General features: G+C 48.5%; 1 protein-coding gene across 7 annotated transcripts; it reads left to right on the top strand.

Annotated features, from left to right (window-relative positions):
• Positions 1 to 3,507: 3,507 nt before the first annotated feature.
• Positions 3,508 to 6,956, top strand: LOC101680639 (sialic acid-binding Ig-like lectin 14). 7 transcript variants are annotated; one of them, XR_006605897.1, is made up of 5 exons: positions 3,510 to 4,067; positions 4,250 to 4,528; positions 4,718 to 4,765; positions 6,058 to 6,210; positions 6,504 to 6,956. XR_006605897.1 is itself a non-coding variant. In XM_004767130.3 (5 exons), exons 1-5 carry the CDS (start codon positions 3,575 to 3,577, stop codon positions 6,525 to 6,527), a joined length of 1,008 nt encoding a protein of 335 aa, XP_004767187.1. In that variant the 5' UTR covers positions 3,510 to 3,574; the 3' UTR covers positions 6,528 to 6,956. The 7 variants fall into 7 exon arrangements, 6 of the variants coding, with proteins under 6 accessions (XP_044933359.1, XP_012919572.1, XP_004767187.1 ...); XM_004767130.3 differs by lacking the exon at positions 6,058 to 6,210 and adding an exon at positions 6,264 to 6,390 and having other exon boundaries at positions 4,718 to 4,802; XM_004767131.3 differs by lacking the exon at positions 6,058 to 6,210 and adding an exon at positions 6,264 to 6,390 and having other exon boundaries at positions 3,511 to 4,067.
• Positions 6,957 to 15,337: the final 8,381 nt, after the last annotated feature.

A 15,337-nucleotide genomic window follows, 5' to 3' on the forward strand; every position in this document is an offset into this window, starting at 1 on the left:
AGCGTCCTGGGATCGAGTCCCGCATCAGGCTCCTTGCTCGGCAGGGAGCCTGCTTCTCCCTCTGCCTCTGCCTGCCATTCTGTCCGCCTGTACTCGCTCTCTCTCCCTCTCTCTCTGACAAATAAATAAAATCTTAAAAAAAAAATAAAATAAAAAAATAAAAGAAAAAAGAGTTACTCAGATCAGGGGGCACCTGGGTGGCTCAGTGCGTTGGGCCTCTGCCTTCGGCTTGGGTCATGATCTTAGGATCCTGGGATCGAGCCCCAGATGGGGCTCTCTGCTCAGCAGGGAGCCTGTTTCCCCTCTCTCTCTGCCTGCCTCTCTGCCTACTTGTGATCTCTCTCTGTGTGTCAAAAAGAAAAGAAAAAAGAAAAAAGAATCATCTAGATCATAAAGCAAGAAGCAAAAGAGTTTTGGGACACCTGTGTGACTCCATTGGTTAAGCTTCTGCCTTTGGCTCAGGTCATGATCTCAGGGTCCTGGGATTGAGCCCCAAGTCAGGCTCCACCCTCAGCGGGATATCTGCTTCTCCCTCCGCCTGCCACTACCCCTGCTTGTCCTCTCTCTCTAGCTCTCTCTCTCTCAAATGAATACAAAATCAAAATATAATAATAAAAGATGATTTAAAAACAAAAGAATGGATGAGTCAATGTGGTGTAGACACACAATGGAATGTTGTGCAGCCACAACAGGGATGACCCTTGAAAACAATATGCCAAAGGAAAAAGCCAGACACTAAAGGACAATTGTTGTTTGATTCTGCTTCTCTAAGCTACTCAAAACAGGCAAACTCATGGAAACAGAAAGTAGAATGGGAGTTGCAAGGAGCTCAGGGATGGAGGTGGGGAGGGGTTGTTGGGTAACTGTGTGGACTTTCTGTTGGGGATGATGAAAAAGTTTTGGAAAGAGGCAGCGGTGATCGTTACACCACACTGTGAGTGTACTCGCTGTCCCCAAATTGCACCCTCTACAGTATCAAAAATTTGCAAGTTTTATTTTTACGAATATTTTATCACAAGAAACTCAAGGGGACAGCAAGCACTTCTGTGGTCAAAGTGCTGTCGTTATGGAAACAAGAATACAAAAAAGTAAAAAATAAAATGAGAGCATGTCACGGACTGATACAGACCTGGAGGAAAAGCTCTTCGGTGCCTTGGGCTAGGTTTCGGGAGCGGAGAGGCTGGGGAGGTGAGAGTGGAGCAAAGGCTCCAAGGGAGGGAAGAAGCAGACTCTTTGCTTGCCTAAGAGGAAGGAATTCCAGGAAGATGGGAAGAGTGGGCTGTGAGTACGGCAGCTCTGAGGCCGAAAGCACAGGAGTACAAAGGTCAGGGAGCCCGGGAGATGGCACAAACCCCCAAGGAAGGCCGCTGCAGCCCACTGCAAGATTCTGGGAGCCTTTGCAGAGAGAAGATGTATGCTGAGGCCCTCATTTTAGCAGGATCCCCATGACTACTCTGTTCAGAATCAGACTGACTGGGGCCAGGATAACAAAAAAGAGAGGCACGACATTGGCGGTACGGGGCGGGGGTGGGTCCCAGCGTTGGTCCAGGGGGGTCCAAGAGGTGGTGGTGCACTGGACCAGGGATGCACTGTAGGTGGGGGAGGATATATTCTGGATATATTCCAAAGGTCAGGCCAACAGCATGCTCTAATGGATGTGGGGGATGGGAGGAAGAGAGGAGCAGGACGATGCCCAGGTCTCCCCCTGAGCAGCTGGAAGGACAGAGTCCTGTTCCAGGCAGGACTCGAGAGAGCCAGGTTTTGAAAGGTTAATTTGGAGAAACCCCTTGACCTCCAACGGGGATGTCCGTGAGAGAGCAGGAGTACAAATGTCCAGAATCAGAAGAGGGGTCCAGAGTGGAGACGTTAAAATGCATAGCTAATGTGACGTGATAATAGATAAAGTTATAAAGGAGTATGACCTTTCCTCAAGAAATGAGTAATAGAATCACCATATGATCCAGCAATGCCACGTCCAGGTGCATATCCAAAAGAACTGAGAGCAGGGGCCCGAGAGATATTTGCACACCCATGTTCATAGCAGCGTTAGGCACCAGAGCCAAAAGGTAAAAGCAACCCAAGGATCCCTCAACAGCTGAGCAGATAAAAAATGTGGCCTAACCTACCGTGGAATATTTTTTTTGAAAGATTTTTTAAAATTTCACTATTTGGCAGAGAGAGAAAGAGCACAAGCAGGGGGAGGAGCAGAGGGAGACAGAGAAGCAGATGCCCCGCTGAGCAGGGAGCCCAATGCGGGGGCTCGATCCCAGGACCCTGGGCTCATGACCTGAGAGGAAGGCAGGGGCTTAACCCACTGAGCCACCCAGGCGCCCCTATCATGGAAAATTATTCAGCCTTAAAAAGGACAGAAATTCTGTCATATGCTGCCACATGGATGAACCTTGAGGATTTTACGGTAAGTTAAATAAATGGATCACAAAGAAGATGGGTGCTGCATAACTCCACTTATGTGAGTTCTCAAAAGGAGTCAAATTCCTGGAGACAGAAAGTGCAATGGTGGTTTCAGGGGCCAGGAGGAGGGGAAATGGGAAGTTGTTCTTTAATAGGTAGAGTTTGGGGCGCCTGGGTGGCTCAGTGGGTTAAGCCTCTGCCTTCGGCTCAGGTCATGATCCCAGGGTCCTGGGATCAAGCCCCACATCGGGCTCTCTGCTCAGTGGGGAGCCTGCTTCCTCCTCTCTCTCTGCCTGCCCCTCTGCCTACTTGTGATCTCTGTCTGCCAAATAAGAAAAAAAAAAGTAATGGGTAGAGTTCAAGTTTTGCAGCTTAAAAAGAGTTGTTCTTGTTTACTACTTGTTTTACTCATGTCAAAAATAATCCCATACTCATATTTTTAGAAAATATCCAGGACATGTGACAGTCACAGGTGCCTGTAGCTCTAAGCCCTGCGGGGCAGCATCGTGTGTCTGGGGAGGAAGTGGCTCCCTGGGTGGGGACCTCGTCACAGGATGGACCAGGCCAGGTCCAGCTGTCTCGTCTCCATTCCACCAACACAGATGTTCACTAAGCTCATGGAGAATGAATGAATGAATTTATGAATGGCCGCTGTCTTCTCTTCACCCAGGATCCCGTCTCTTCTTCTGCCCCAGAGGCTCACACAGACCTAAAGAGTCCTCTACCCTGCAGGACAGAACACCCAAGGGCCTAGATGAGGATGTGACCCTCCAGGTCTAGCCAGGAGTTGACTAGCTCCCTAGTGTAGATGGTGCTGCTCAGACAAGCCCCTCAGGTGGAAGAGACCTCAGGAGACTCACTGTGTCCCAGGCCTCACGTGTCTCAGAGGTCCTGCTCCAGGCTCTGGTGCCAGAGGGAAGTGCCGAGATGAGGGGCAGGACATGGGTCTGCTCCTGCTCCTGCTCTCTCCTTCCCGAGTGGGTCTCCCTGATGTCCAGCCAAGGGTGTGGCCGGCTCTGCGTAGAGAGCGGGGAGAGCTCTGGAGCTGTAGTTCCTCTTCTGTGCTCCTCCCCAGCTTCCCGTGGGTCCCCCTCAGCCTCCCTCCCACTGTCTTCCTCTTCTCCCTCACCCACAGGAGGCCCACACACCCTCCATCTCACAGATGCTGCTGCTGTTGCTGCTGCTTCTACCCCTGCTGTGGACAGATGAGTGGGCCGAGGGGAGGGGGCGAGGTGGGCGGGGGGCTGCTGCTGACCCTCCATTCTCCACAGGGTCCCTGGCTCAGGGCTTGGACTTCCAGCTGCAGGTGCAGGAGACGGTGAAGGTGCAGGAGGGCCTGTGTGTCTCCGTGCCCTGCCACTTCTCCCACTCCAAAATGTTCTGGACTGAGTCTTTCCCAGCTTTTGGCTACTGGTTCCAGGAAGGGGCCAGTGTATACCAGCATGCTCCGGTGGCCACAAACAACCCAGGTCGTAAAGTGCAGGAGGAGACCCAGGGCCGATTCCGCCTCCTCGGGGATCCTCGGGCCTACGACTGCTCCCTGGACATCAGAGATGCACAGAGAAGGGACTCGGGGACATACTTCTTTAGGGTGGAGAGAGGGTCTTCGGTGAGATATAATTACCTGCAGAATCAGCTCTCCGTGTTTGTGACGGGTAAGGAATGGGCTTCAAGAGAGGACACATTCCCATGCATGGATCTCGAGGGCTCCTGGGGCAGGGCTGGGAAGGACCCCCTGATCTCCATCCTGGCTGGAGAGGAGACAGCTGGCCTGGGTGGAGGCTGCTTCTAGGGCCACACTCAGGGTCCCACTCCAGAATCTCTCTCTCCTCCTCAGCTCTGACACAGACACCTGACATCCACATCCAGGGGCCCCTAGAATCTGGCCAGCCCAAGAACATTACCTGTAGCGTGCCATGGGCCTGTGAGAGGGGGACACCCCCCACCTTCTCCTGGATCGGAGTCGCCCTTCCCTCCTGGGGCTCCAAGGCTCCCCACTCCCCTGTACTCACCCTCACCCCGAGGCCCCAGGACCACGGCACCAACCTCACCTGTCGAGTGACCTTCCCTGGAGCTGGTGTGAGCACGGAGAGGACTGTCCAGCTCAACGTGTCCTGTGAGTGCCAGACCAGGGTGCCAGGGTCTCTGAGGGCTGGGGGTGTTGGGGGGACAGGGGTTGGGTGAAATACTTGGGGAGAATTCTTAGAGGCACAGGGTCAAGAGGGAGAGAACTCTCGGGCCCCACCCCCTTGCTCATGGCCGCCTCATCACACTGCAAGTGGACACGTATCTGTTTCTGCTCCAGATGCTCCACAAAACCTGACCGTCCACACCTTCAGGAGAAACAGCACAGGTGGGAGAGGGCCCGGGGCACCACGGACGTCTCAGAGGTCAAATAAGGGAATGTTGTGAGGTTCTGCCAGAATGAAGCCCCATCGCTCTTTATCCCCTCCCTGGACCCAATCTGCCCCTCCCCCTTCCCCTGGAGGGACTCTTGAGTCCCTGGGAATCCTAGTTGACCATTCGCTGTCATTATGGCTGCCTCCTCTCTCCCCTCACTCTCCTATCATGCCCTTTTTCTGATTCTCTGCTTCTCCTGTGGCATGACATCTCACTGTCCCACCAGGAGCCTTAGATACAGGTTCCTGTTGCTGGACACTGGGCCTCTGGCTGCTTTCTGCACGACCCCATGAGTAAGCCCGGGCCCTGGTGCCTCTAGTCCCCAACTGCCCAGAAGACCCTCTGTCTGTCTCTGTCCAGTCCAGATCCTCCCGAGTCCCTTCAGCTTTCCTGGGGGACCCCTCCCACCTGAGCCACCTGAGTCAACATCCTGGAAGTCACTTGAGACATTTCTTTGCCTCAACCAGCACTCCCCATGACTCAGCGAGTTTCGAAAATATCTCAAATGGCTCTCTTCCTCCATCTGCATGGCAGCAGCCCCCACTCAGGCCTCCGCCTCCTCTCACCTGCACGTAGCGAGACCCCTGCATTGGGACCACCCTCCTCTCCCACCGGCCATTCTCTGTGCAACACCCCACCCCTCCAGCCCAGCACAATTCAGCCCGCAGGTGTCTCTCTGTGCACCCTAGATCTGGCCCTGTTCCTCTTCTGCTCAGACCCTCCCGTGGTTCCTGCGGCCCTCAGAGGAAAGGTTGGGAGCATCACCTGTGTGTGAGCCTCCACGTCTCTCCCTGAAAGTGGTCAGACCCTATATGTGTCCACGCCCCTCCTCAGCCTCACACATCAAAGCCCACTTCTTGGGACGTCCTCTGCCAGGTCTAGACATGCCAGCTCTTGCTCAGAGGTCCATCCACCTGTCCTGGGGTCATCGGGTGCTTCTCCTTTTCTCCACCTCACCAGATGGCCCTTCACTCTTACTTGTCTGTGCTTGTAACACTTGTTTGAGAGACTCTATTTTCCACGCCTGTGTCTGTGGAAGGGCAGAGGAAGAGAAGGGGCTCTCAGTCCTGCCCTTCTGGCTTTCTCTGTCCCATAGTCCCAGAGACCCTAGTCAGAACCACCTCTCTTCAAGTTCAGGAGGGCAGGTCACTGCGCCTGGTCTGTGACACTGGTAGCAGCTTCCCTGCCAGGCTGAGCTGGTGCTGGAGAAGCCTGACTCTGAGCCCCTCTCCCCACAAATCCCAGGGTCCTAGTGCTGCCCCAGCTGGTCTTGGGTGATGGAGGAGAATTCCTCGGCCAGGTTTAATACTTGTGGAGCTCCTACCACGTTTGCCCGAACCTAGCTGTGCAGGATGAGTATACGTGGGACACCTGAATTCTGAGGTGAACGAGACTAAGGTATGGACTTAAGGAACCTCACTCTCCTCCACCTCTCGGTCTTCTTCCCCCAGGTATCTCCTGTTCTTGTCCCCAAATCTCTGGGGGCACCTGGCCTCTAATCCTCACCCTACTCAGAGGGGCCCTCATGGGCGCTGGCTTCCTTTTGACCTATGGCCTCACCTGGATCTACTACACCAGGTGAAAAGCCCAGATTCTGGGACACCTTGGGTGGCTTCACTCTTCTTGTCCTCTCCAAAGCAAGCCCTCCACAGAACTGGCCCCTTATTTCAGAACTGTGTTTCCCCCAACAGGTTCAAAGGCTACAAAGAGAGTAAGGCTGCAAGTTGTAACTGAGCCCTCTTCCTCACGGTGGTGCTGCTGACCAGCGGATGAGGATCTGTCAAACTACAGATGCTCACCCCAGAGACTTGGCTCCCATACAGCTCTGTGGAGCAAGGGGGTCCTGGGGGACTGGACCCTGCCTCCTCTCCAGGGAATCAGGTCTCTCTACCTCTGGCCACTAAGTCTTCCTGCTGGTTCTGCATCCATGGTGAGGAGGGCACAGATGGATTTTTGTTATAATTAATTTGAATTAGGCATACCCTGTGTAATATGTTGCTTCTGTGTGTTTATCTTGGATAAGCCCAAAATTCAACCCCACAATACAGTGCTATAAATCTCAAAATATATCATTTTTTAAAACAAAGAATTTTAAAGAGATTTTTTCAAAATTAGAAAAATAAACTATTTCATATTTATCCACATATTAACCCTTTGATGTCTCTTTATTCCTTTGTATACATTTTCCCTGTAGCATCAGTTTCCTTTTGTTGGAATACCTTGTCCTATCTTTCTTGTGGCGTGGGTATGCTGGTGCTGAATTCTCTCAACTGTTATTTGTCTGGAAAAGTTTCTGTTTAATTTAGCTTGGAAAGGTATTTTTTTATGGGATAAAGAACTTAGGATCACATTTTCTTCCCTTTTGGTACTTCAAATTCTTTTGTCTTTCATAGTTTCTTGTGATAATTCTGTAGTTTTTACCTTTCTTTCTTTCTTTGTAGTTTTGTCTTTTTCTCTGGCCAGTTTTAATATTTTCTCTTTTCCCCTGGGTTTAAATTATTTTGTTAATATATGCCTTGGGGTGTGTGTGTGTGTGTGTGTGTGTGTGTGTGTGTGTTGAGAAGGAAGGGAGAGGGAGAACATGAGAGAGAAAGATATTATCCTGTTTGGAATTTGTTGAGTACCTTGGTTCTGTGGATTTACTATTATAATCAAATTTGGAAAAATTTGATAAAAATTGAAGCTAATATTTATTTCAGTATTTTTTCCCTATTCTTCCTCTCTCATTATCTCTGGGTCTCTCCTTTTATATATGTAATGTGGCCTGATGCTATCTCACAGGGCCCTGAACATGTGTTTTCCATTTTCCATCCTTTTTTCCCCTCTATATTTGCTGTTTGAACAGGATCTACTGCTACATCTTCAACTTCGCTGATCATTCTTCTACAACGTTCTATCTGCTGTCGATCCCATTCAGTGGAACTCTCATCTCAGATAATATATTTTTTTCTTTAAAAGTTATGTTTCCTGGGGTGCCTGGGTGGCTCAGTCAGTTAAGCATGTGCTCTTGGCTCAGGTCATGATCCCAGGGTCCTGGGATCAAGTCCCACATTAGGCTCCCTGCTCGGTGGGAAGCTTTCTTCTCCTTCTGCCTGCTACTCCCCTTGCTTGTGCTCTTTCTCTGTCAAATAAATAAATACAAACATTAAAAAAAAAGTTACATTTCCTGGGGATGCCTGGTTGACTCAGTTGTTCAGTGTCCAACTCTTGATGTTGGCTCAGATCATGGTCTCAAGGTCATGAGTTCCAACCCTGAGTTGGGCTCTGCCCTCAGCATAAAGTCCACTTGAAATTCTCTTTCCCTCTCCACCCCACCCCCACCCTCGCTCTCTCACACACACACGTGTGTGCTCACACATGCTCTCTCTCAAATAGAATCTTTTCTAAAAAGTTATGTTTCCTGTTTTTAATCTTCTTCTTAATATATAATGGTAATGTTTTCATTTACATCCTTGAGTCTATCTGGCACATACTTGTAATAACTCTTTCAATGTCTTTGTCTCCTATTTCTGCCTCCTGTGTCATGTCTGACCATGATTCCTTTGGATGACTTTTCTCTTGTCGAGTGTCATGTGTTCATACTCTTTTGTATGTCTAGTGATTTTTCAGTGAATGCTGGACATTGTCAATTTATGTGTCTGACTGCTTGGTTTTGTTGTATTTCTTTAAAAACCAACTTTTTTTTTTTAAAGATTTTATTTATTTGTCAGAGAGAGAGAGAGTGAGAGTGAGCACAGGCAGACAGAGTGGCAGGCAGAGTCAGAGGGAGAAGCAGGCTCCCTGCGGAGTAAGGAGCTCGATGTGGGACTCAATCCCAGAACGCTGGGATCATGACCTGAGCCGAAGGCAGCCGCTTAACCAACTGAGCCACCCAGGCGTCCCGAACAAACTTTTTTTTTAAGGCAGTTAAATTACTTGTCTATTGGGACAATATATTTTTTAAGATTATTTGACAGAGAGAGAGAATGAAAGAGCACAGGCATGGGGAGGGGTGGAGGGAAAGAGAAAAGCAAGCTCCCTGCCTGCTGAGCAGGGAGCCTGATTCAAGACTCAGTCCCAGGATCCTGGGATCAGGGCCTGAGCTGAAGGCAGATGCTTAACCGACTGAGCCACCTAGGAACCTCTGGGCCAATATTTTTAAGATTATTTAATTTTTAGGGGTGCCTGGGTGGTTCAGTGGGTTAAGTCTCTGCCTTAAGCTCAGGTCATGATCTCAGAGACCTGGGATTGAGCCCCGCATTGGGCTCTCTGCTCATCGGGGAGCCTGCTTTTCCCCCTCACCCCCCGCCTGCCTCTCTGCCTACTTGTGATCACTCTCTCTGTCAAATAAATAAATAAAATCTTTTAAAAAAAGACTATTTAATTTTTAGCTCCTCCTAAGATAGGTCTAGTGTTAGGGTCATTTTCTTTCACTTGAATGCCATGGCCTTTTTAGAACTTTTACTGAGTGCCCCATGGATTCAAGGAGGTATCTTCACTCTGGCTGGAGGGGATATGCACAAGTCCAGGCCCTTTTGTGAGCCCTGGGAATCTCCCATCTAATAGCTCTCCAGTAATTGCTTCTCTCCTTATAAATTTTCTTGTTTGGCCTCATGGGGTTTCAGCCTGTGAACATGCATATTGGTATTCTGCCAATCATCAGGGACCTTCCATGGAGACCTTGAACCCTTTCTCCACAATAATCCCTCCTGTCTGAAACTCTGACCTACATATTTTAGCTGGGTCAGTCTCCTTAACCTTCCATGTCTGGCTCCTCAACTCAGTGAAATTGCAGTCCCTTTTATTGTGCCCCCATCGCCTCTCACTCTGCTATCCACAAACTGCTATCCTCCTCTCAAAAAACCTGGATGATTATATGGTTGACTTCATTTTTGTCCTTCTCTCAAGAAGCACAGTTTTTCCCTGTCTGCATTCCATGTATGAAAATAGAGGTTTCTTGGGGGCGCCTGGGTGTCTCAGTGGGTTAAAGCCTCTGCCTTTGGCTCAGGTCATGATCCCACAGTCCTAGGATTGAGCCCCACATTGGGCTTTCTGCTCAGCAGGGAGCCTGCTTCCTCCTCTCTCTCTGCCTGCTTCTCTGCCTACTTATGATCTCTGTCTCTCAAATAAATAAATAAAAATTTTTAAAAAAGAAAATAGAGGTTTCCTGTATTTTGTTTGGTATTCTAGTTGTTTACAGGAGGATAATTCTGGGCCCTGTTATCCTCTTGTGCTCAAAAGCAGGAGTCCCCAACAGGTTTTTAATTATGTTTTATTGAGGTATAACACATGACATATAAAATTAATTCGTTCTAAGTATACAGTTCAATGATTCTTGGTAAATTTATAGTTGTGTAGTCATTGTCACACATTTTGATTAGCCTAAAGAGGATTCTTATACCCATTTGCAATCAATACCACTCCCTCCACAGCTCCAGGAAATCATTGATCTGCCTTCAGTCTCTAATGAACTGTTTTTATGAATATTTCATACACATGGAATCACATAAAGTCTATTGTGTCTGCTATCTTTCACTAAGCATTAAATTTCTGAGATTCAACCATGCTAGAGCACGCATCCATTGTTAACAACATTTTATTCTTAATATTATTACATTGGATGAATATACACCACATTTCATTTATGCATTCACCAGTTGATAGACATTTCAATCATTCCCACTTTTGGCTTTAAAAAAAAATTTTTGGGGGGGGCGCCTGGGTGGCTCAGTGGGTTGGGCCACTGCCTTCGGCTCGGGTCGTGATCTCAGGATCCTGGGATCGAGTCCCGCATCGGGATCTCTGCTCAGCGGGGAACCTGCTTCCCTCTCTCTCTCTGCCTGCCTATCTGTCTACTGTGAACTCTCTCTGTCAAATAAATAAAATCTTTAAAAAAAAATTTTTTTTAAAGATTTTATTTGTTTATTTGACAGACAGAGATCACAAGTAGGCAGAGAGGCAGGCAGAGAGAGAGAGAGGGAAGCAGGCTCCCCGCTGAGCAGAGATCCCCATGCGGGACTCGATCCCAGGACCCTGAGATCATGACCCGAGCCGAAGGCAGCAGCTTAACCCACTGAGCCACCCAGGCGCCCTAAAAAAAAATTTTTTTTTAAAGATTTTATTTATTTATTTGACAGAGAGAGATCACAAGTAGGCAGAGAGAGAGAGGAGGAAGCAGGCTCCCTCCTGAGCAGAGAGCCTGATGTAGGGCTCCATCCTAGGACCCTGAGATCATGACCCAAGCCAAAGGCAGAGGTTTTAACTCACTGAGTCACCCAAGTGCCCCTCCCAGTTTTGGCTTTTAAGAATAATGTTGCTGGTTCCACTTCCATCCATATTCTAGTTCAAGATGGTGGAAACTGCATTGCAGGTGGGTAAAGCAAGGACACAAGGCTCCATCTCCTCCCAGGAGAAGGCAGGCTGCTAGCACCTCTCATTCCTTGCCAGCTATGTTGAAGAGGCTAAATTCCAGGTGAACACAGCTGAGAAGTTAGGGGCTTTCTTCTTCGAGCTGCTGCTTATTCACAGGGTAGAGATTCTAACTCTGAACCCTGGCATTGATAGGTAAGGGCATGATGGATAGTATTTTCTCGGATGATGGAAATATTCAATATCTTTTTTTTTAAGATTGTAATTATTTATTTGACAGAGATCACAAGGAGGCAGAGAGTCAGGCAGAGAGAGGGGAGGGAGAGAAGCTCTCTGCCAAGCAGAGAGCCCGATGCTGGGCTCGATCCCAGGACCCTGGGACCATGACCTGAGCTGAAGGCAGAGGCTTTAACCCACTGAGCCACCTAGGCACCCCAGAAATATTCAATATCTTGATAAGGGTTTTAGTTAGATGAATATATGCCAGCTCACCAAGTGATGTCTCTGAGCTCCCGTGGAATCTGTCATAGTCAGTTCAGGCTGCTATAATAAAGTGCTACAGACTAGATAGCTTATAGAAAACAGAAATTTATTTCTCACAGTTCTGAAGGCTGAGAAATCCAAGATCAGGGCATGGACATATCTGGTATTTAGTGAGAGCATGTGTCCCGATTCATGAGGGCCTTCTCACTGGGTCCTCACATGGCAGACGGAGCAAGAGTGTTCTCTGGGGTCTCTTTCGTAAGAGCACACATCTCATGCAGCAAACTAGCCTCACAACCAAATCACCTCCCAAAGATCCCATCTCAAAATACCACTGCAGTGGGGATTAGCACTCCAGAATAGGAGTGTTGGGAGGGTTACAATATTCGGTCCACAGCAAAGGCTAAAGCTGTAGTTGGTAAATATTCCACAGTCATTTACATTACCCTGGATTGGGGGTTGGGGAGAGGGGGCTATGTGGTCATTTTGTGGCTTAAACAATGTTCTTGTTTGTGTCTGTGTTAAGGTATGACTATGGAGTAATCTTGTCCTTACCTTGTTTCACTGCGGTCACAGGGTGGGTGTGTCTGATGTGAAATCATTTGTATCTAATAGGCGAACACCAGGGCCTGGATGTGAATGCCAGCAGGGGCTGTTTTACTCTTTATTAAAGGGGGAAAAAACTTAAAGTAATGGAGTAAAAAGATAGGAAAGCTAGAGAAGTAAACAGGGATCAGATCACGGACAGCCTTGGGTATTCATGTAAAGAGCTGGCATTTCACTTTGGAAAATTAGATACTTCACACTGTCAAAACACATGACAGTCAGTAGCAATTGCGTCTAATAATAAAAAACTGAACTCGCAAAATTTTTCCTTTACTACACACATTGTAGATTCTGAGTAGGTATCTAATGGACAGGAAGGGGTCAGGGCTGAGATGCAATTTATAGTCATCAGCCTGTTCATTGTTGTTGTTGCATTTTGTGATGATCTATTTTGGTTTGCTTTGAACTTCATCGTGAAGAAACTATTGAATCATGGGAGGTTGCCAGGAAATGCACAGGGATATCCCGTGGATTTGAACCTCCTCCCTCCAACGTTATCATCTTTTTTTTTTTTTAAGATTATATTTATTTGTCAGAAAGAGAGAGAGAGTGTGTGCACAAGCAGGGGGAGCATCAGGTAGAGGGAGAAGCAGACTCTGCTCTGAGCAAGGAGTCTGCTGCTGGACTCGATCCCAGGACCCCGGAATCATAACCTGATTTGAAGGCAGACACTTAATCAACTGAGCCACCTAGGTGTCCCCCAATGTTATTATCTTCCACACCTAAGTACAATAGAAAAATTAAGGAATTGCCAGTAGCACAATCAGGGCAAGCTAAGTAAGAGAGGGTCTTTTTAGACCCAGGCATCCCTCCCTCCCTGTCCTTCTTCCCTGTGGGAGGGCTTTTATGAGCTTCATGTTGTGAAGACCCCAGACAGGAGGCTCCCTGGGAGAAGGGATTTGGGCTGTCCCCTGATAAAGCCCAGGTTGGGCAGTGGGGACCAGGATCAGAGTGCAGAAGGTGCCTATTAGCTACTGAATTGTGTCCCCCGCCTTGCCCCATTCACATGTTGAATCCTAACCCCAGTCCTGACCAATGTGACTGTATTTGGAGATAGGGCCTTTAAAAGGGTAATTCAGTTAAAATGAGGTCATAGAGCAAACTCAAATCAAATAGGACTGGCATTCTCCTAAGAAGACATTGGGGGCACCCAGGTGGCTCATTTGGTGAAGCGTCAAACTCTTGATCTCAGCTCAGGTCTTGATTTCAGGATCATAAGTCTAAGCCCTGCTTTGGGCTCCATGCTAGGTGTGGAGCCTACTAGAAATAAAGAAAAGAAGAAAGGAAGAAGGAGAGAAAGAAAGAGAGATCAGCACACAGAGAGGGATGACCATGTGAGGACACACGGAGAAGATGGCATGTACACCCCCCAAGGACAGAGGCCTGGGAAGACACCGATACCTTGATCTTAGACTCGCAGCCTCCAGAGCAGTTGGGGAAAATTTCTTCTGTTGTTTAAGCCCTTCAGTCTGTGGTGCTTTGTTATGGCAGCCTGAGCACATGAACACTGTAGATATGAGAGCAAAGACAGAGGCAGCCACAGGTCACCTTCCCCCAGGAGACCTCTCTTGGCTTTCCAGGAAGAAGTGACCATGCCTTCCTCATCACCATCTCTCCTAGCAAGTGTGGGGGAGGGGGTCAGCAGTGGGAGGAGTTATGAGTACTTCAGTGCTTTTCTGTTTCTCAGAAGCTTCATTTACCAAACTGGGTCCCCTGAGGTCAGACACCGTGTCTGATTTGCCTGTGTCTCTGGCGTGTACCATGGCACCTGCCACGTACTAGGTCCCCAGGTGCAGAGGTTCAGTGGACCAACACGTGTCTCTATGTGACCCGGGTCATTTCAAGGAGAAGGACTGGGTGAGGGGGACAACATCTGAGAGCTTTTCCACTCAGTCCCATCCCCCTTACCTATGGGTGCAGGTGTTCTTATCACAAGTATTACAAGTAAGGGCATCCAGGGACTCCTGGGTCGCTCTGTCGGTTAAGCATCTGCCTTCAGCTCAGGTCATGATTCCAGGGTCCTGGGGTCGATCCCCCTCTCCCCCTGCTTCTGAGCTTTCTCTCTCTCTGAAATAAATTAAAAACAAAACAAAACAAAACACAAGTAAATGCATCCAATCTTAGGGCAAAAGAAGAGGAGCTGTAGAAGTAGACTAAGGTCTTGGGGGTGGGAGCTTCTGACAGACCATGGGATCGGTGAGCCCACCAATCAGGGAGGAAGGGATGGAATTGAGACTGGCCTAGGGTTACCAAATTTAGCAACTACAAACACAAGGCGTCTAGTTAAATTCAAATTTCAGGTATGAACAATAAATAATTTTTTTAATAGATTTATTTATTTATTTGAGAGAGAGAGTGTGTGTGTATAGGAGCAGGGGTACGGGGTGGGGATGCAGGAAGAGGGAAAGCAGGCTCCCTGCTCAGTGAGGAGCCTGCCTCAGGGCTTGATCCCGGGACCCAGGGGTCATGATCTGAGCTGAAACCAAGAGTCAGATGCTTGACCGATGGAGCCTCCCAGGGGCTCCACAACAAATAATTTTAATACAGGAATGTCCCATTGCAATATTTGGGACATACTTACATCAAAACAAATTATTCATTGTTTAATTGACAGTGAACTTTAGGATGCTTGGGTGGCTCCGTTGGTTAAGCGTCTGTCTACCTTTGGCTCAGGTCATGATCTCTGGGTCCTGGGATCCAGCCCGGGTCAGGCTCTCTGCTCAGCGGTGTGTCTTCTTGTCCACACCTCCCCCCCGCCCCCCACCCTTCCCCTCTGCTCATCCTCTCTCTCTTTCTCTCTCCTGCTGTCTCTCAAATAAAATCTTTTTAAAAATTAAAAAACAGGGGCGCCTGGGTGGCTCAGTGGGTTAAGCCGCTGCCTTCGGCTCAGGTCATGATCTCAGGGTCCTGGGATCGAGTCCCGCATCGGGCTCTCTGCTCAGCGGAGAGCCTGCTTCCTCCTCTCTCTCTCTCTGCCCGCCTCTCTGCCTACTTGTGATCTCTGTCAAATAAATAAATAAAATCTTTAAAAAAAAAATTAAAAAACAAAAAGACTTTAGCTGGACATTCTAAATTTCTAGACCAGCCT

Source organism: Mustela putorius, unplaced genomic scaffold, assembly GCF_011764305.1.
Source record: "Mustela putorius furo isolate JIRA1106 unplaced genomic scaffold, ASM1176430v1.1 tig00000196_pilon_pilon_pilon, whole genome shotgun sequence".
Classification (NCBI taxonomy): Eukaryota; Metazoa; Chordata; class Mammalia; order Carnivora; family Mustelidae; genus Mustela; species Mustela putorius.